This window comes from Caretta caretta, chromosome 6, assembly GCF_965140235.1.
Source record: "Caretta caretta isolate rCarCar2 chromosome 6, rCarCar1.hap1, whole genome shotgun sequence".
In the NCBI taxonomy this organism is placed as follows: Eukaryota; Metazoa; Chordata; order Testudines; family Cheloniidae; genus Caretta; species Caretta caretta.
Window position 1 is genome coordinate 33,994,010 of NC_134211.1, and position 22,235 is coordinate 34,016,244.

The 22,235-nt window shown below is 41.4% G+C and overlaps 1 protein-coding gene across 5 annotated transcripts in view; it reads left to right on the forward strand.

Moving 5' to 3' along the window:
• AMPD3 (adenosine monophosphate deaminase 3) overlaps positions 1 to 22,235 on the forward strand; it is a 64,042-nt gene that overhangs the window by 31,682 nt on the left and 10,125 nt on the right. For all 5 annotated transcript variants that reach the window (XM_075129409.1, XM_048852748.2, XM_048852746.2 and 2 more), the window contains exons 6-11: positions 2,516 to 2,645; positions 13,095 to 13,289; positions 13,590 to 13,721; positions 14,831 to 14,994; positions 16,762 to 16,888; positions 17,784 to 17,947. In XM_075129409.1, coding sequence (XP_074985510.1) covers positions 2,516 to 2,645; positions 13,095 to 13,289; positions 13,590 to 13,721; positions 14,831 to 14,994; positions 16,762 to 16,888; positions 17,784 to 17,947 — 912 coding nt within the window. The remainder of the gene's footprint in view (positions 1 to 2,515; positions 2,646 to 13,094; positions 13,290 to 13,589; positions 13,722 to 14,830; positions 14,995 to 16,761; positions 16,889 to 17,783; positions 17,948 to 22,235) is intronic.

The window sequence follows — 22,235 nt, forward strand, 5'->3', positions numbered from 1 at the left end:
CTTTAGCCTCTGGGTACTAGGCATAATGAAGCGTGAATGAGTTTACATAAAACACGTTTCAGGCCAAATCTGACCTGAAACTTTAGAAATGTGGGAACCAGAACTTTGCACGTCACCAGTACTATATAATTGGAATATCAGCTTTCTTGTTGAATAATGAAGATTTGTGCATTTGATGTTAAAAAATATAAAATAAAAATTAAATGCAGTACTTATGTCTTCAGTCAGGAGGCAGGATAACAGCACTTGAGCTCACATTAGCCTCACAGTGCCCCAATATCAGGAACAGAGCAGCACTCCAGTGAATACTGCTCCCTGGAGTCTCAGACTTGGGCCCTGAGCCAGAGCAGTAGTCTGGGTTATCCTACCAAGCCATTTGCCTGCCTCACAACCACCACATGCCCTAGATCCTCTCCTTTTAAGGGAGGCCAAATCCTTCACAAGTGACAAGTTAGCCTAGCTTCTCTGAGATACACAGAGTAGTAAAAAATTAAAATAAGACCAGTTCTAAACCCTTCCTTCTGGCAGGATACATGTTGTCACTTTAAGCAAGCCAGAGAGAGAAATAGTCCAAACCCTTTCTTTAGGCTAAATTTTAGAGTATGTTGAAACCCCCATTTACCAAACTGAAAACAGGAGCAAGCTCTCCAGAGCCTTTTCACTTCTTCAGACCAGGCTGGGGTGGGCATCAGTGTGGAAAAGCCTAAACAGAAACCAATCACAAGAAAGTCTTTATAGTAACTTTATCAGCATAAACTTTCCCTTAGCTTAACCACATGAAACTATCTCAACATTCCAGGCACCTGCCTCACGGTCACTTATCTCCATTCCAGTTTAGGCTGCTCGCAGGATGACAAGCTCCAGTTGGCTGAGCACTGGCCTTTAACCCTTGCTACCTTAAATCTCCTCACATACATTCCTGACTATCCCAGGCCTCTGACAGAGGGCAAACTTGTTCTGCTTAATGTCAAATTGACTCAGACATCCTGGATTCACTGACTACAACACTATGTGATTTGTGTTCCATTGAGGAAAGACTGAGAAGAGTAGCAAAAGAGAAGGTGTCATGGAACAGAGAGGGCCCCCCTGACAGTGAGGGAGTTAAGGAGGCTGACAGGCTCTTCCCTGGTAGGAAGGGATTAAGAAAAGCTTGTGGACTCAGTTGGCCCTGCTCCACTACACTTGCAGCAAACCTGAGCTGTGGAGAGGGCAGATAAGAGGAGAGGACCTAGCCCATTTCAGGCCTGCCAAGGGAGAAGAACAGTGCTCTGGTTCTTTTGGGAGAGAAGCCTGGGTGCAGGTCTGAGATGGTGTTTGCTTGCCTGCTGGATCAGCTCTCCAGGAAGGGATGAACAGATCCTGGGAAGGGAATCTGTGGAAGCCCAGACTGGCAGGGTCTCTCTGAAGGTTTGTGGGATGACCCTGGCTTTGAGTTATGTTTATTTTTGTTCCAGAGTACCTTTGAATTTCAATGCCCTGAAAGGGATAGAACAAAAGTGCTCTTTAGCTGCAGGGTCAAAGCCCCACTACCCTGACCTCGGAGACAGATACTTGCTCTGTGTGTGTGTGTGTGTGGGGGGGGGGGTGTTGTTGGGGAGGGAAGGGGAGCTGTGCCCTGAAGACCATAAGGGGGACTGTCTTAGCAGTGGGGTTACACAAGGGCTAGATATTAAACTGAGACACACTTTAGAAATACCATAGATTAGGATTGACAAATAGTGCAGAGAAAAAACCATCAGTGGTAAACAGAGAACAGAAAAAAAAGTGGAGTAGAGAGGGTGAAAGTGCAGCAATTTGAGAGAGTGAAAAAACAGAAGAACAAGACTCAAAAAGGAGCAAAAGACAGTGAAAAAATACATATACCATCTATAAAGGCACCCAAAACTTATATCTCAAGATATGATCTACTGTGAATGTGATTTAACTATTCTGGTTGAAAATAACCTACATTTCAATGTTTTAATAGTCTTGTTTACAGGTTTCTTCCATTGTGTAAGAATGTGGTTGGTTTGTGTGATGGTGATATTTAGCATCTGAGTGGTAGCATTTGTTAGCTAATACATTTTACTTTTCTCCCCCCCCCCCAATCATGTACCAAACTGGAAGAACTGGAAATTCCACAGAGGCACAGTGCCGAGATAAAATATTACAAGTGAAATTATAACATTTAAAAAGGGGGTAAATCATGGCCAGATAAATTTCTTCAGTGTCCTTGTAGTTCTTTGCTATTAAAAACAACAAAAAACCACAACTTCCCAGTACATTCTGTTAGTGTTTTATTAACTGGCTTCATATTTGGTATCAAATCAAATTTAGGGCCTAATTGGCAACCACAGAAATCAAGATTTATAATGATATCTTGCCCTTTTCATCTATAGATCTCTAATAAATCACATCTGGGACTCCTTAAAATATGGATAAATCTAATGCTGTTTCACTCAAAGTAATTTACACTCTGAAAACTTTAAAATCTGAGTAGTTTGATTGTAATTAAAGCATCATCTCTCTTTTGCAGAAAAACATATTGCCACAGACGACTTAACTTTTTAGAATCTAAATTCAGTTTACATGAGATGCTAAATGAAATGTCTGAATTTAAAGAACTGAAGAGTAATCCCCATCGAGACTTCTATAACGTGAGAAAGGTAAGTATGAAAGGGTTTATTAGCATGCTGCAGTCTTTGTGATGGAATTTTCACCTTCTTCCTTTAGTCTATATCATTTACTAAAACCTCTGTGTGCAATATAGATGGAATGAATAGGATGCTGTATAAATACCACACACACTAAACATTTAGATTACAGGTTAATATTCCAATATAGTTTAGCTTTTTAAAAAACGAAACAAAAAAAACAAACACACACACATTTTGTTTATAAATTTAACCCTTCATTGATGGTCCATTGCAGCCTCAGCTCAGAAACCTTCTTGCCTTTGGGAAGTGACACACTCAAAACTCTGAAGGCCAAACTCTGGGCTCAATCCTCAAACTTCACTGAGATTCCACTTGGTGCAGTGAGTTCTATGCCACCTTTCCACTGTCCTGATCCTGGGCTAATCAGAAGCTGAAACAGCTCTTGGTGTAACTTAGGGCAGCTAATAATCTGATGGAGTCATGTGCACTTTGCCCCGGTCCCTCCTGCTCATGGCACATTTCCTCCACAATACTCTCTGCCCCTAACATAGCCCTGTGTGGGCAGGATGGGCTGGGGCATTGAACCAACTATGCTGGCTTTTCCCTCCGGAGAATTCCCCTGTGTCAGAGGGAATCCTTGGCTGCTCCTTTAGGACACCTTCCCAGCTGCTTGACACAACCTCAGGAGCGCAAAGCAGCCAGAACTGGGGCCAAGGATTGTGCCCTGTGTCCTCAGATGTGCATATTGATCTCATGGATTTTAATGGGAGTCTTGTCATAATGTGACCTGGAGGGTATTATCTAATAAATTAAACAGAAGCTATATGGGCACATCCATGTACAGGATTTGGCCATAAAAATATTGCAAGAGGTTACTTCAGTGAAGCTACTGAATATACACTTAAACTGAAAGATAGTAAAAACAGGTTTCATTGTCGTACTAGCTAACGATACTTGTTATCTTTTTGCTGTGGTTTCCTAAATGCTGTGAGATCTGTTCACTGGTCTAACTCCATGTTAAGTCACGAGGAGTTAGGTTCATAACAGTTTAGTTTAGCATTTTCCCCCAGGTCCTACTTTGGTTCTGCCGTAAGACATGAATGGATTTATTATAGATAATCTGAAAAATTCTAACAGTTTAGGAACAAATTTAATGCTTAGAATAAACTGAATTTATCTGTTTGGAACAGACCATTTCACAAATCCCTCCCTTTGCAAGTCCAGATCTAGTTCTTATCTTCTCAGCTGACAGATTGCACACACCCCATTACTGTGTAGGACTGCTAATGGCAGATGAAAATGAGCCAGCCTGGAAAAAAAAGGAGATAGCAGTAACATTGCTCCAGTTTCATAATATGTTCATTTCATACTGTTCTACTGAAGTCCAAATGTGGCTAGCGTAGTCAAGGTGTACAAGGAAGGAAAGCATATTGAAATGCAGAGAGGTAGTTTGGGACTTACAGTTGAATTCACTTAAATGAATGATTGAGGAACTGTGCCTCTAGCAAAGCGTATCTGCCACTTCATGCACTTAGGTACATTTCAAAGATAAAAGTGCTGTTCACAAGTACGTTTGAACAAGGGATCAGCAGTAAACAGAAATAGGGATGATTTCTGTCCGAGGCAAGGAAATCCCCACCTTTAAATTCAAAAAGATTGCCAGTTGTATTTTTAGACAGCCTGGATGTATTTATAGAGTCGACTGTTTACTGCCAAACAGTAAGAAAGTGTTACGGATCTGTGCTAAGCAATAGAGTATAATCTTTCAAGTTCAGTATATATGCTCAGTAGTCATCCTCAAATTTTATAAGTGGACTCTCCACTGCATTAGCCAAGTCATCAATGAAAATATTGACTAATACCAAATACAGGACATACCTCTGCAAGACCCCACCTGATATATCCTTCCAGTTTGACAGTGAGCCATTGAAAGACCATATTAAAAGAGTAATTGTCAGCCAATTATGCACCCACCTTATAGAAGTTTCATCTAGACCACATTTCCCTAATTTGCCTGTGAGAACGTCATGTGGGACTAAAATCAAGATATCACATCTACAGCTTCCTCCCTATCCACTAGACTAGTAATGATAATAGTCTCATATTTACTCATGTGAATAAATCCCAACCAAAGCAGCAAAACTCAGTAGGTGGAATTAAGGGTAAACAACGTTGTAACTTGTGTTAATGAAGCTAGCCACAGCTGGCTTTTTCCCTTAGTAACAGAGGGAGCACTTCATTCCTCTTAAGTCTTCCAGTCCTGGGGTTACATAATGTAAGCAAGTCCAACCAAGTTGTTAATTATGAACAATATTGCTATTAGTTACCAATCTTAAAGAACATCTTTTTCATTCTAAAGTTTGTATATCAACTTGATACTCCTGGAGGGAGACACGAATACTAGTGGCTAGGGAAAAAAGTATAGCTTTAACAATGTTAAACAAATCCTATTATGTGCTTTGCTAATGCACCTCAGACCTTATGTCGCAGAAGCCTAATATTCTAGCACTGGCCTCATTTAAGCTGAGATTTTTCCATTATGTGGATGATATTAACACACCATTTGAATTTGAGACTCAAGGGGTGATTCTGCAACCTGCTGCAGCCCTCTGAAGGAAGACATAGGGATGTAGGGAAGACAAAGCGAATGGTTATGGGAACTAGTAAAGGGATATGGAGACATTCATATCTAGATTGCTAGTTTGATTGTGTCAAAGGTTAGCAGCGACCAGAAGCTGGTGAGGTTTTTACAGCTCCCAGCTTATCTGTATACACAACACTAAAGCTAAGACAGCCAACACCAGTACTACGTATTGCTCATCTGTGATTCCTCTTTTGGCCATCTCGGCAGAAAATCCAAGGACGGAGTTGATACAGAAACTGAAGCAGCCCATAGAAGTAGACTTTCCAAATTAGGGTTGTGCACAGCAGTGGGTTTGGGGAGAGGGGGAGCTCGCACTGCTGCTTCTGCTTGAGTTCTTAAGTCTCCATAGCTGCCAGTTTCTTATTTAGCAGTTATAAGGCTGTAGCACAGTTAAGAGGGTTAATGGATTAAGCCATATAAACCAGGTTTTATTTAATTCTGTAATCCCCTGTGGATTGCAATTCCCATATACTATGTTTTTTGAGCCTGGTGTGGCATTCTTCTGTTTATCTATTTACACTACACATTTCCAGTTGTATTAGACAGTTGGTGAATAAGGACCCAATCCTAAAAAGTGCTGGCCATCCTCATCTTTCATTGGCTTCAGTGGGAGTTGTGGATACTACCAGCTTGTGGGATCCTATCCTAAGGTCTGCTTTAGGTGAAGTTAATGTTAGATGTCCCATTGGCTTCACAGGAAGTAGTATGAAGCTCTTACTAGGAAGGGTAGTAGTGTTTACAAGAGAAAGTAAATGTATCCAGAAAGCCAAGTAGTTTACAGCTGACGGTTTCACTGGCTTAAGTGTTGGAAAGACATATCACCATCAATAGGCTGCTCAAGACACCTGTGACTATATTTATCAACTGTTCCAAATGTACAGTGTCAACTTAACTCAGTGACAATGTTGTTTATATATATATATATATATATATATATATATATATATATATATGATATACGCACATAAGACTATCTGTATAAACTTTGTCATGGGGTGCAGGCTCCAGCATAGTCCCATAGTATCATTGCACACCTGGCCCCCTCATGTTCTTTCACTCTGTTACCCAGACTAAACTGGTTTAAGACTAAACTGGTTTAAGACATGTACCCCTTGTGTGGGGTCTGGGATTTTTTCTTTAAAGTCTTTCTACCAAGTATAACTCACTGTGTTAGTTGCCCCACTCTGGGTCCATGTAGGAGTTGTGGTCAGCTCTCTCTCTCTCAAAACAGGAGTTCCCCGCTCTCTTCCTGGAAGAGGGTATTCTTCAGTTAAACAGTCACTATCTCTCCTTAAGGCAGCAACCCCAGCCCTCCTCAGAGAGCTGGGTAATTCAGGCAGACATTAACTCTCTCCTTAACCCAGGAGTCCTCAGCTCTCCTCCTTGGAGCAGGATTGTAATTTAGTCACCAGTAGGGCCTTAGCCAGCTTCTTCTTAGGTATCCCTTCCCTCCTGTTAGTCCTCAGGCTCAGAGGGTTTGTTTGACAGAAAGACAGTCAGAGCCCTCTCCCACTGGTGTCTACCGCTATGAGGGAGGAGGCAACATTTATGCTGGTCCCTTTCGCCCAGCTCATTCCCAGTTGGTTTGGTGAGAGGGGAATCTGCCTCATCCTCTCAGCAAGGCTCCTGGCCCCGGGCCCTTAAAGACAGAGTGATGGGATTTCTACCCAAGCATCACTTATTCCCAGAGTTGCTTCCTCTCCGTCCTTATCTTCTACATCCTTGTGTGTACATATATCATACCTTTCAAAATCTTAAAGAGCAATATCACATGATGGGGTGGGCTGACCACTAGGCTCTACTACCTTTAAGGGGTCAGACTACCCCATCTCACACACTGCTTTTATTAATGACTTAGAAGGTGTTGCGACAGACTCAAGCCAAACAGTGTAGGAAAAAACTTATTAGGAAGAGAAACAGTTAATCCCTTCATTTGTAACTTTTTGAAAATCCAGGAGTGGGGAGAGTAGGCTGGAAATCAGTGGAAGATGGCAGGCTAGTGAGGGGGACTGGGTGCGTGGCGTGTCAGCTGAGTAACATGGTAACATGAGTAACATGGTTTGCTGAGGCCAGGGTAAAGGTGGGAGGGAAGAGGAGCGATGGGAGGTGGAATGAGGGAAGTGGACATAGGAATTTAGGTGTGAGGGGAGCAGCAGGATGTGGTATGCGTGGGGACCCATGGAGGATGAAGAGGATATATAACTGCAGCTATCCTGTCTGGTTGGTGGGAGGAGCTACTATTTTATTCTCCCTGCTCCACTGGCAGAGGGTTGTCAAAAGGGTTTGGAGGCAGTCCTGTGACAAGAGGAGGAGAGGTGGCCTGTGGGGAAAACCATCACTGCAAATTCAGTAGTCAACTCTCTGAGAGGAAGGGCTGCAAGGCAATAGGAGTGCTGCAGTTCTTTGATCAGTGGCACACCGGAATTGAAAGGTTAAAGGAAACATTTGGGTTGGAAGTGGGTTTTGTTGGGTGAGACATTTAGTTCACAGGAGGTGCAGTCCATGTTCAAACAGAAGCTTCCATAAATCATTAGGGTTAGTGGTTTATTTGACTAAAGTAGTGAGATTAAGAAGACCATGGGCCACATGCTCCTTCTCATGGAACAAACAACCAAGAAACTTTCCATTGGGCATATTTCAGTGTTTTCTGACTCTCTTCACTAAAAGGAAAAGGTTTAGGAGATATCAAAGGAGACATGAGACAAGGTCTGGAGACAGAGCAAATGACAAGAAACAAATCCAAAAAGGGTCAAAGGGGAAAGGCTGGAAGACATATCGGAAGAAAAAGCCTCACTCTTATAGTGGATCCCTCCCTCTCTCTGTTGTCTGTATTTGATGTAATTAAGGTAGAATGTAAAAGGTCTTTGGGGCAGGGACTCGTTAGATCTGTCTATAGAACCCTTAGCACACTTTGGGCACTGTATCAAGAAGTCAAAAAAATTTTTTGTATACATACACAGACCACTATTTGAGTGAAAATGGGCTCCCATTTTCGACCAAAAATGCTTTTCATAATGGAAAAGTAATGTACACAGTTACATTTTCATAGGCTTATGTTAAAAATAGCCATTTGATGAAATTTCAAATAAAGACAAATTTGTGGAGGATGGGTTGATCACACAGCACTACAAAACAATTTTTTATGCTGCATTCAAAGACAAACTCTTGTACAACTCCAGTCAAAATCATATAGGATGACGCAGATATGTACTCAGGTTTCTATTTTTAGCTGGTTTATCCAAGTTGATCTTCAGAGTTTGAATGGTGAGTGTGCATAAATGTGTGTTAATAAGTTATGCAGTACTGCATACAGATCACTTTTCTAAGTACATTCCAGAAGCTCAGTACTGCATTATACTCAAATAATTTTTGTTGTTCTCAGTTTGCCACACTCATGGAGGTAAAAATTTATTGGGTATATTTCAGGGAGGTAGCCAGGGAATCTGGAGTACTCTGGCAGAAAGAGTGACAGAGGTGCCAGGAAAGAGATCACACCACTGGGTAATTAATACATTTAGAAAATGAGTAGAGTCATGTTTCTTTGGGAATAAGCTTCCTGATCTTAGCTCAGATATGGTGGCATCTGTGGCAGAGTAATGAGAATGCTTTAGAGACATTACATGATCCTCTTGAATCACCCCTGTATTGTTGAGAGGGGAAAAAAAATTGTTTCATGAGTAGAGTGACTTTAAAGAAGCTGCAGTTGCTGATCGGTCACTTGATCTTTGACAGCAAGTAAATAAGCTTCCAATCTTTTCCTTCAAAGGTGTGTTCATTTTGGGTTGAAAAGGAGGGAATGGTGGTCTACAAGGTTTATGAATTACAAGAGGTGGAGTCTCCTCTGGTTCTACAGCATCTGGGAGTTGCATTCTACTCAGGTTTACTAAAGCTTGGATTTTATGTTTAATAACTGTTTCCCTTGGAAGTTAGGGAACAAACTGTATCTATTAACTGTACCTGAGGAGCTCAGTGAATCAGCCAAACCAACTAGTCTCTAGTATTTCATTGGTCAAGAGACTGTTGACAATGAACATGATGCCTATGTCCAGAATCAAAATCTTTCAACACCCTGAGCATCTGTAAGGGCTAGTCTACACTATGACCTTGTGTCCCTGAGAGAAATAGCTATGCTGACCTGACCCTTGATGTAGGCAGGGCTTCTCACAGAAAGAGCAGCAAAGGTTGAGACTATGTAGACCTTGCCTGCTGATTGTAGGGTCCCTGGGCTCAAACCTGAAGTAGCAGTTGGGAAGTGGCATAGGATCGTTAGAGATATGAGGCAGATAGCTGGTCCAGAGGGACTTTGATACCCCAGAAGCAGGATGGAGGGGGCAACTATATAGCGGCCTAGCCGGAAGGCTGAATCACAGAGAATCCTGGAGAGCAAAAGGGCCTGCAGGGCAAGTGAGCAACAGAAGGGGACACTATACAGCATGATATCTGTTCCTCAGACCTAGCCCCAAGGGGATGCCCTAGGGATGAGTGAACCCCAACAGGGCTCCCATTACAATGCATCTCTTCTGCAAGCCTTCCAGCAGAAGCCATGGTGCACACATACATACATCAGTCTGGCCTGCCCACAGGCAGTCTGCACATACAGATGTTGTATTTGCATAAACAAACAAACAGCTTGTGCATGGAGATGGGGGGGGGGTGTTCGTGTGCAAATGGATGTGCCAGGAAATAGGGCAATTAAAGAAGCTGGATGGCAATTGGCCTTAAGTGTGCCATGTACTGATCACTATTCAACTAGGTGGTTACATCACGTGAGTACCTGAGGTGATGCAACATACAGCAGAAAGTTAGTTCTATTCAGAGAGGTCTAGAATAAACAGCTAAATGCACAAACACACACCACTGTATTAAAGCAGTAAAAATAGCTTTGTTACTTACATCATTATGCCTGTCAGAGTATATGCATGACACTACACAGCTCTACACTTAACTTAGGGCATGTCTACACTTAAAATGCTACAGTAGCTCAGCTGCTGAGCTACTGTTGTGCTCCAGGGCAGATATTACCTATGCTGATGGAAGAGGTGGCAGCTAGGTATGTTTACCTCCCACGGGCTTTCATTCCCACAATACCTCTGGGTAAACCTCTTCTATCACAGACAGGATCCCATAGCTTTTGCTCCTTCTTGGATTTCTTCCTACTCACCTCCCTGTGCCCAGAGAACAACTGGATTCTCATTCTCTCTACAATCCCCTTCTGGGCTCAATCTCTGGCTTTATATAAACCAGCCTGCTCCTGACCAGCTGGGCTTCATCTTCAATTAGTGCTTATCAGCCAAGCCTGACTCTCCCCCCAGCTGCAGCCTGTAGGGTTAATTGACCCCTTCCACACCACCTTCACCCCAGCTGGGCTGGTGTGGGATTGACACCTCCTCACAAGCCACCAGGGGAAATTTGGATTGAATCAACCAGAATTTCTCATGCAGGTTCACACCAAGTGCAACTCTGGAATAGCCACTGTGCCACTTTGTTAATGAGGTGCAGCTCTGCTGGTGGGTTCAATAGAGCTCCGAGCCCACTACTACTCCACCCCTTTGAAGTACTTATATCAGCATTAGCATCACCTGCTCTTTCAGAGGAGACTGTAGCCAATTCCTGCCCAGGGATACAAGGAGAAAGGTTACTTTAGTAGTCTGCTCAAAGACGCCAGTGATTCATAAATGGATCCAATAACATGGTGGTATATAAACTGCAAAATGGGTCCTCAAAAGGTGAAGCCATTTTCTTAATGTCAGTTACGGGTCAAATCCCATCTCATACCAAGATCTGCTGTGACTGTGAAGATCCTTGACAACAGTAGAACTGTCATTCCACTGCATGGAAGGAAGAGATTGCACAAGTGAAGCACACAACAGAGTCTGGGATGGTGCAGGAGAGGAACAGATGAGGAAAGAGGACATGTGCAACTACACAGATCCAGCAGCTATTCTACACAGCACAGTGAAGGATTACAGCACTGTACTGGCAGCAGTATGCTGGAGACTGCACAGAATGCCTGTGGAGCAGCAATGCTCCCACTTTGCAGCGTGAGGGGAAGGATTCTATTTAGTCCTGGAAAGAGATCATCTATGTACAACCCTGTTACTCAACTTCTTCTCCATTGGGGATGCAGGGCAGGATGTAGTCCTAAGAGTTCCAGGTTTTTTATTCGCTCTCTTTAGTTTAATCTATCAGTGGTTTTTATGTTCTAGTTTAAAACTGTGGAAAAACAGAATATCCTTAAAAAAAATACTCACTGAGCACTATGTAAATGTAATGTAATCCTTCCCCCCACCCCTTCCTCGCCTCTTGGGACCCAGGAGCTGAAATATTTTGAGGGATGTAATATCCCATGCCATCTGATTCCTAAAGAGAAATATTGTGTAACATTTTTATAATTCTGTATGACACAGAGGTACTTGGATAGATAAAGACAGGTTTCAGAGTAACAGCCGTGTTAGTCTGTATTCGCAAAAAGAAAAGGAGTACTTGTGGCACCTTAGAGACTAACCAGTTTATTTGAGCATGAGCTTTCGTGAGCTACAGCTCACTTCATCGGATGCATACCGTGGAAACTGCAGCAGACTTTATATACACACAGAGAATATGAAACAATACCTCCTCCCACCCCACTGTCCTGCTGGTAATAGCTTATCTAAAGTGATCATCAAGTTGGGCCATTTCCAGCACAAATCCAGGTTTTCTCACCCTCCACCCCCCCACACACATCACAGGGCCTAATAACATCAGCCACACTATCAGAGGCTTGTTCACCTGCACATCCACCAATGTGATATATGCCATCATGTGCCAGCAATGCCCCTCTGCCATTTACATTGGTCAAACTGGACAGTTTCTACGTAAAAGAATAAATGGACACAAATCAGATGTCAAGAATTATAACATTCATAAACCAGTCGGAGAACACTTCAATCTCTCTGGTCACGCAATCACAGACATGAAGGTCGCTATCTTAAAACAAAAAAACTTCAAATCCAGACTCCAGCGAGAAACTGCTAAATTGGAATTCATTTGCAAATTGGATACTATTAATTTAGGCTTAAATAGAGACTGGGAATGGCTAAGTCATTATGCAAGGTAGCCTATTTCCCCTTGTTTTTTCCTACCCCCCCCCCCCAGACGTTCTGGTTTAACTTGGATTTAAACTTGGAGAGTGGTCAGTTTGGATGAGCTATTGCCAGCAGGAGAGTGAGTTTGTGTGTGTGTGTCCCTGGGGGAAAAAAAAGGGGGGGGGTGAGAAAGCCTGGATTTGTGCTGGACATGGCCCACCTTGATTACCATGCACATTGTAGGGAGAGTGGTCACTTTGGATGAGCTATTACCAGCAGGAGAGTGAGTTTGTGTGTGTGGTTTTTGGGAGGGGGGTGAGGGAGTGAGAGAACCTGGATTTGTGCAGGAAATGGCCCAACTTGATTATCATGCACATTGTGTAGAGAGTTGTCACTTTGGATGGGCTATTACCAGCAGGAGAGTGAATTTGTGTGTGGGGGGGTGGAGGGTGAGAAAACCTGGATTTGTGCTGGAAATGACCCAACTTGATGATCACTTTAGATAAGCTATTACCAGCAGGACAGTGGGGTGGGAGGAGGTATTGTTTCATATTCTGTGTGTGTATATAAAGTCTGCTGCAGTTTCCACGGTATGCATCCGATGAAGTGAGCTGTAGCTCACGAAAGCTCATGCTCAAATAAATTGATTAGTCTCTAAGGTGCCACAAGTCCTCCTTTTTTTTTTTTTTTTTGGATAGATAAAGGCCATGTACTGTCTGCTAAACAAGAGTAATCTGTTTTTTATTTCAGGTTGATACTCATATCCATGCTGCTGCCTGCATGAATCAGAAACATTTGCTGAAGTTTATTAAGCGCACTTACAAAACAGAGTCAAATCGGATTGTTGTAGAGAAAGAAGGCAAGAAGATGACTTTAAAACAAGTGTTTGAGAGCCTTCACATGGATCCTTATGACCTCACTGTAGACTCTTTAGATGTCCATGCTGTAAGTCTATTCCCTCAACAAATAAAATGGAGAATAACCAGCTCTCTGTTAGTGCAAACTGCTTGGGGGGAAGGGAAGGGAAAGAGTTTTTTGCTGCATCTGTTGAATGATATTTAAAAAAATATATACCCAAAAAAACAGTGCTTAAATTATTTGTCAGTATGTTGTAAACAAGGATTTTCGTAGGCTGTTTCTTTCCTAACAGTTTTGTGGTTAGAAAACAATCTTAGCAGAAAACGGTTAGGTAGTTCTTAACCACTGCTATCTGGATACCTCTACTGAGATGTTTTTTTCCTCCAGGGTCGCCAAACATTTCATCGGTTTGATAAATTTAACTCCAAGTACAATCCAGTTGGTGCCAGTGAGCTAAGGGACTTGTACCTGAAAACTGAGAACTACCTTGGTGGTGAATACTTTGCTCGTATGGTCAAGGTAAATAAGACTTGTACCAGGGATATCCTATCAGAAAAATTCTGGAAGGGAGAGAGGAAGTTGTGTAAGCCTATAGAAATATAAAAGGTGATTACATATCCTGCAACGTACGTGTGTGTGTGTGTGTGAGAGAGAGAGAGAGAGAACAACATAATGGAGCATATATACCTATGAAGAGTTGCAGGGATGAGGATTGCCTACCTTGCCCCATAGTAAGTGATGCCCCTTATTTGTATCTCTCTAGCTGTATTGGCACAGTATTTTGTAGAAGTAATTTACAGTATGTACAATGGTTTGGAGATTCCCCAAGGCTTCAAGCTGCTGTACCAAGTTACCAGACTGAGACCTCTGCTGAGCCAATCACTGCCTGCTGTTTCCTGTATAATTGTACATGCTCCAACTTGCAGGGGAGCCTGGGCTGTTCCAAGCCTCCTCAGTCTTGTGCAGTTACAAATTAACGGGAAGCAACCAGTAATAGAACACTGTGGCCCAGAACATGATAGGGAGCCCTCAGCACTAGAAATTAAAGACTGGGGAGCTAGGAATGGTATACAGACACAATTGCTGCAAAAGTACTCTTGCAACAAACTAGTGTGGAGGAGAGGCCTCCTGCATATGCATTACTCAGTTTCTTTCCACACCTACACAGTTGTTTGACTAAAACTAATGGCATAACTTTTTTAGGAGGCAATTGACATACAGATTCTGCGCCTGATTCTCCACTGTCCTGTACACTGTGTAGTCATTTACAACAGTGTAAAGGGAGTGCAAAATGCTATCATTCTGATTACATGTAGTATAGAGTGGTGTAAGTGACTCCACAAGGCACAGGGTAGGCCCTCTGAAGCCAAAGGTTGCATTTAATTCCACAGTTTTAAAGATTTCAAAGTTAGCCACTAAGTGACAGCTCTTCCTGCATTCTAAATGGGATAGTTTAGCAGGAATGACAAGAGATTCCTTTTATGTTTAACAGTTGCCAGACTCTGTTCAGCTGCATTCCATTGTAAAGCAGATCTGAGGGGAAAAAAGTGTGGTAGACAAAAACACTAAATGTGCATGATACGTTGTGTCCTTACATAAGCAAACATTAATGAGTTGTTCTCCAATAGGAAGTAGCTCGTGAACTAGAAGAAAATAAATACCAGTATATGGAACCTCGGTTATCCATTTATGGGCGGTCTCCAGATGAATGGCAAAATTTGGCAACATGGTTCATTGAACACAAGGTTTATTCACCCAACATACGCTGGGTGATTCAGGTTCCCAGAATTTAGTAAGTAAGCAGGAGTTATTGGTAATGAGAACAGATTAAAATCTTGCAAAAGGATACATTTTCTTGTCTAATATCCCCTTAGCTGCTTTACCAACTGTCCTGTACTTATTTTTATTTAAAAAAAAAAAAAAAGTGTGGGAATTTTCCTCATGGCTAAGTGCATGGCTAACTCAATGCTGCAGGCTTCCTTTGTGGGACTAAAAGTTTATTCTGCTTCAAGCTTTTCAAAACTAGTGACTTCAAAAATATTTATAAGCATTTAACTCAAATTACATTTTTTTTTTTAATGCTGAAAAAAACATTTGTCAAAAGCAGGTCAAAATGTCACGTACAGTTTTGATTGCTGAAACAGTCAGAATCTGATTCCAGAAATGCTGTATAAGGAGAGGGAAATGCTTTCCAAACTTTTAGTGGCAGAGAGTTTTCTGCAAGATCATGACTAATCGATTCAAGTAACATGGTACTTCAACTAAAACTATAAATTACAAAATTAAATCAATATCCGTTTTCAGCATCTTTCAGCATCCTTAGGGACTACTATACTAAATGATGTATGCTGTAACTAATGAATTCTGCCATGGATATTTGTCATAGTAGATGGTGGCTGAAGTGCACGTTTTGAATTTAGGCAGCTAGAAAAATAATATGAGGAGTTGTCAGCATAGCACAGCTACCCCGGGCCTATTGCTCATTGGGGAGAGAGTTCTTCTCCTTTAACTTTCCTGCACAACATTCTAAATCAGGGGATGACCATGGCATTAGTCATGCAAACTGGGACTATCAAAAGAGAAACTTCAGTATTGCAAAGAGACAGAACGTTTTACTTTTCTTTGCAATAGCTTCATTTGGAAAACTGAATCACACAATTACCTCTTCTTTCCATTTTCAGTGCCTGGATTCCTTTAAGGAAATGGGTTACTTGCTTTCACAATTGAGACATTTCTCAGGATTGATACATGGCAGTAACATTTTTTATTTTTATTATTATTAAAACAACAAGGAGTCTGGTGGCACCTTAAAGACTAACAGATTTATTTGGGCATAAGCTTTTTTGGGTAAAAAGCCCACTTCTTCAGATGCATGGAGTGAAAATTACAGATGCAGGCATAAATATACTGACACATGAAGAGAAGGGAGTTACCTTACAAGCTGCGAACCAAACTCCCTTCTCTTCATGTGTCAGTATATTTATGCCTGCATCTGTAATTTTCACTCCATGCATCTGAAGAAGTGGGCTTTTTACCCAAAAAAGCTTATGCCCAAATAAATCTGTTAGTCTTTAAGGTGCCACCAGACTCCTCATTGTTTTTGTGGATACAGACTAACATGGCTACCCCTCTGATATTTGTTATTATTATTATTGACACGTGTATTTATTATTTCTAATGCAGTAGCATCTAGGACCCCATTGTGTTAGGTGCTGTACAGACACACAACAAAGAAGGAAAAAAAAGACAGCCCTGGTCCACTGTTCCCTCTAAGCTGTGCGCATGTGCGTGCGCACACAGATCCTAAACCCCGTGCACACGGCGAAACACCACACGCACAAAAATTTGCACAGAAGAAATTTTTTGCGCACACAGCCTGTCAAAAATTAGAGGGAACATTACCCTGGTCCCAAAATATATATTTGTGTAGCACCAGCCATGTGATAAATGCTTTGGAGATCTGAATCTGACCCTAAAATGTTTTCTGAGTATGTCAGGGAGGGAAAAAAGTTGGCTGACTAATGAAAAGTAGTTACAGTTGTATATCTGCTTCTTTCAGTGACATATTTAGGTCAAAAAATCTTCTGGCTAGTTTTGGGAAAATGTTGGAGAACATCTTCTTACCTCTGTTTGAGGCAACCGTCAATCCCACAGATCACAGGGAGCTGCACCTCTTCCTCAAATATGTAAGTATGTATGGCTCTTCTGTGTCTTACTCGAAATGGATCCTCTCTTCACAGTTAGATTTTTAGTTTCTGTATCAGGGGAGATTGTGAAAGCCACAGACATTATTATTAAAAACCCTCCTGTGAAGGCTGTTAATGTTTTTTAAACACTCATATGCCTGAGTAAAAATATGGGTAAGAACATGTTGACAAGCAACCACCATTTATTTAACCTGGAAGCAGCACAGGGCTCCTTCCAATAGTTCTACCTGTAGAAGAGAGTAGTGAATCTACATTCATGCTAGTGCAGAGAACAAGAACAAGCTCTGGTAAGCACCACAAAAGCCCCTTTTGCTGGCTCCCTGCAGAATTAAAAGTTCTTTGGGGGAAAAAAAAACTCAGTTCCTTAAACAATAAAGGCCTCCATAGTGGTCCGTCAACAATCAAAGAAAAATACTAATTGTGCTTGTTAATATGTCCATATCACCTCATGCTCTTAATTTGTCCAGCTAGTTGCTTTCATGTTGAGAAAGGACTACTAAATCGATGATTCTACTTTAATAAAATACTCACAAAATGTTAATACCAATTTGGATTATGTAAAGCTGTATAATTACATTAGTTTAATTTTGAAAGCTGCAGCTGATCAATTCCAAAATTTCCAGCAAATGTTCTAGCCATGGAGTAGAATTGCTGCTTCAGTTGTTATGACACACATCACAGAAGAACTGCCTTCTGCATCCTGTGCATCTTGGAACAATGCTCTAGAATAGCAGAGTTGCAGGATTGCTGACTGAAGGAGGGCAAGTACTTACAGGTGGAGGTGGCTATTTTAATATTCTAATAAAACTAGAGTTGATAGTTCTGAAACTTGCTTATCAAAAAAAAAAAGGTTCCTATGAATCCCTTTTCATAGGTGACTGGCTTTGACAGTGTTGATGATGAGTCTAAACATACCGACCACATGTTCTCTAACAGAAGTCCTAACCCTGACCTCTGGACCAGTGAAAAGAATCCTCCATATAGTTATTATTTGTATTACATGTACGCCAACATCATGGTGCTCAACAACCTTAGAAAGTAAGTAGTAATCTTTCTCCATACCATTCTGTGTTTACCTTTGGTGGAAAGATGGGGTAGAGAAGATTAAAATAATCGTCTTGGACACAGTCTAAATTTTATGCCCAGTTTTGATTTTGTTATTTTAAAACTAAGAACATTTTTAGGTCCAGTTTTGAAGTCCAAATAAAATATTTAGGATTGTGTCTGGGATTGTTAGGTGGCAGATAAATACTATAACTTAGATTATGGCACTCACACTTACCTCTAACAACAAAAAATGTAAGTATTTGTTTCAACTGAAAAATCTATATTTAAAAACACAGTTGGCTCTCTGTGGCTCATCTTGCCTTTATTCTGGGTGTATTGCTCCAGACTGCTCCTCTATGGAGCAGTACCATAAGTTTATCAGTACTTTTCTTGTTCTGTAGTATGGTTCTCTGTGTATTTTCCACTCTACCTGTATTGTAAATTATTACCACCAAGTATTTCAGAGATACTGTATTGTATTAAAATAAAAACATTGAAATTTTGACTAAACAGCCTTTTATGAAAGATACAGGAAACCCTAATTGTTGATTAATATGTAGCCAATTGATTAAATATTCTTAATGAACCACAAGTGTAGTAAAAGGACCAACTAACCAAATTCGTGTACTTTGAGGATACACCTCCAAAACTAGCTCTATATGTATTATGGCTGCTTAACAGTTAATAAACACTTTATACATGACCAAAGATCCCACCTCCTGTTCCTTATCTTGTTCTGTACCATTCCTTATCTCGGTTTTAGATACCATAGAGGTGCATCTCAACCAATGCTAGGACACACCATTCATGTATTTTGGCTTTGACAGATTTCCTGTTTTCTAATGCCAAAGCTGACCTCAGCATTGCTGAGTGTTGTGGAATACATGACATGGGTGAACAGGATTGTGGGAAGAGCATAATCCATTCAGGTAACAGCTTCTTAACACCAGTTTACACACGGTATATTATACTGTGTGCATATTTATTAGTGTAGTGTATGTTGCACTTAACATGTATGTGTTGGCTAACGGTCCCCCCATAGGGCACAGTGAAGTCAGGGGGGCTCCTTTTGTCAAATTGATACATGAAGCAGAGGTAAGAGCATTTATGTAAGCTTTATACTGTTTTAGCAAACTGCTCAGTCGCAATGTATAATATAGTTAAAACTATTACTCCTGAAACTGGAATAGCATTAGTATAGTGTGACACAATGTTATGCACAGGAAGAGTAAGACAGAATTTTGGAGTAGTAACGTTACTAGTAAGGTTTTTATATGTAATTTTTATAGCTGGTTACTAAACAGTAGTGTCCCTCCATATTGTAGGTCTGCTAATTGTCACCATTTGGTAAACCTGAGAGGGCAGGAGACAGGAATGGTTAGCTTTTGTCTCATTGAACTGATTCAAACTGTTGTGGGCACACACAGTACTCACGATGTCAAAAACACCATGTTTACATATATATTGATATCCCTTAATGGAACAACAAAGCCGTATGTGGTACCCTCCAGGTTTGTGCTGCTGAGTGATACACCAGTAGCTGAGGAAAATCTAGGCATTTCTTGAGGTGTTCTTCCAGATAAATTGGCTACTGTCCGTACAGAAGGTTATCAAGTATTGCAGTGTCAGGGTCCAATATTGGTAAAGATACCATAGAAGAAATATACACTGAGCACAAATGTTCTTAATAACATATGCCTCAAATAAGATGCGGTGTCACTGACCCCAAATTACAAGTTGTGCTAAATGGAAAAATTTCCCTATACAGTTTAATGCATTGCCAGTTTATAGTACCCTCTGTTATATACCGAGGACAATACCATCTTGTTCATTATTAATAAGATTAGGCAATTTCCCTTTGTTGATATTCCCTGAAGAACCGGTTATGGTAGTTAGTCCATAACTCCCATAAATGGTGCACATGGTCAGTTAATTTTTGTTAAGTTTTGTACTTGTGTTTGGTTAAACAGTTCAGTAATGTAATCTTGTCCAGCTACTGGGTCTCATGCATCTTCCTGACAAGATGTTATTCTATTACTTTAAAAGTTATACAACAATGATACTTACTTTTACACAATAACCAAGTTCAGCTCAGGAAATTAAGTTGATTTTATGCTCCTTAATGGACTCATCATAGGAATGTAGGTGTGGAAGTGATCTTGATAGGTCGTCTAGTCTAGTCCAGTCCCCTGCACTGAGGCAGGGCTAAGTATTCTCTAGACAATCCGTGACAGGCGTTTGTATAACCTGTTCTTAAAAACCTCCAACAGACAGAGATTTCACAACCTCCCTATGCAATTTGTTCCAGTGCTTAACAACTACCCTGACAGGTTAGATATGAGGAAAAACTTCCTAAGTCTTCCTTACTGCAACTTAAGCCTGTTTGTTTCTTGTCTTGTTTTCAGTGGTTAAAGAGAACAATTTATAGAAGAGAAGGGCTATAACAACCTTTTACATACTTGTAGACTGTTATGTCCTCTCACTCCTCCCAAAACGTGAGAAAAATCTGATTTGTCTAGCTTTCCTTGTAGGTCTTGTTTTCTTGATCTTTAGTCATTTTTGTTGCTCTCCTCTGTGCTCTCTCCAGCCTGTCTACATCTTTCCCAAAGTGTGGTACACAGAACTGGACACCGTATGCCAGTTGAGGCCTTATCAGTGCCATGTAGAGTGGAAGAATCGCTTCTTGTGTCTTGCTTACAGCACTCCTGCTAATACATCCCAAACTGATGTTCACTTCTTTGAAACATGGTTACATTGGTGACTCATTTAGTTTGTGATGCACTATAACCCTCTGCTCCTTTTCTGCAGTACTCCTTCCTAGGTAGTCATTTCCCATTTTGTATTTGTGCAACTGATTTATTCCTTCCTAAGTGTAGTGCTTTGCATTTGTCCTTATTTTATCTTATTTCAGACTGTTTCTCCAGTTTGTCAAGACCACTTCAAATTCTAATCCTGTCCTTCCAAGCACTTGAAACCCCTCCCAGCTTGGTATCGTCCGCAAACTTTATATATGTATTTTCTATGCCATTATCTGAATCATTTGTAAAGATATCGAGTAGAACTAGACCCAGGACAGATCCATGTGGGATCCCACTCGATAGGCCCTTTCAGCTTGACTGTGAGCCATTGATAACTATTCAGAGTATAGATTCCAACTAGTTGTCTATAGTAGGTTAGTCTAGGACAGGGATTCTCAAACTTAATTTCATCGCGATCCCCTTCTGAGAACAAAAATTACTTCATGACCCCAGAAGGAGGGACCGAAGCCTGAGCCCACACAAGCCCCACTGCCCTGGGCGAGGGGTTGGGGGGCAAAGCCTGAGCCCCACCGCTCTGGGCAGGAGACAGGCCAAAGTTGAAGATCAAGGGCTTCAGCCCCATGCAGGCCTGCTGCCCAAGTCCTGCTGCCCATGACTGAAACCCTTGGGCTTTGGCTTCGGCCCTGGGTAGTGGGGCTTGGGCTTCAGCCCTGTAGCCAAACAAGGCTAAGCGAGCCCTAGCGAACCTATTTAAAGGGGGTTGTGACCCACTTTGGGGTCCGACCCACAGTTTGAGAACTGCTGGTCTAGGCTATTTTTTCCTAATTTGTCTATGAGAAAGTCATGCGAGACAGTATCAAAAGGCTTACTACAGTCAACATATATCACATCTACTTCTTCTCTCCTCTTCCTCCCCAACCACCAGTCTTGTTCTCCTGTCAAAGGAGAATATTAGGTTGGTTTGACATGATTTGTTCTTGACAAAGGCATGTTGACTGTTACTTATCACTTTATTATCTTCTAGATGCTTATAAATTGTTTGATTATTTGCTCCATTATCCTTGCAGCCCGCCACTTCCCACAGCTCCCATTGGCTGGGAATAGTGAACCGCGCGGCCACTGGGAGCTGTGGGGGGCCGTGCCTGCGGACGGTCAATGTCAGCAAAATGTCTCGAGGCCCACAATCAGATTACCCTGATGAGCAACCTGTGGCCTGCGGGCCACAGGTTGCTCACCAGTGAGCTAAAGTATTTTTACTTGAAGTCTCACTTAAGAGTGTAGCCTCAACAAGATAATCTTCTGTTTTTTATGTTAAAAAACAGATAGGGAAATTCAGTCTTAATAATGAAATCTCACCGCTTCTTATCCTATTAACCCTGGAATAAGGGAGAATCCTTTCCACATAGCTGGTCCAGATGTTGATCACACTGGGGATTCTGCAGCTTCTTTGCGAGTTCAGTCAACTTTTGGTCTTGTGACCCTGAATGAGGAGGGGAGAGGCGTTTGAGATCTGCTTAACA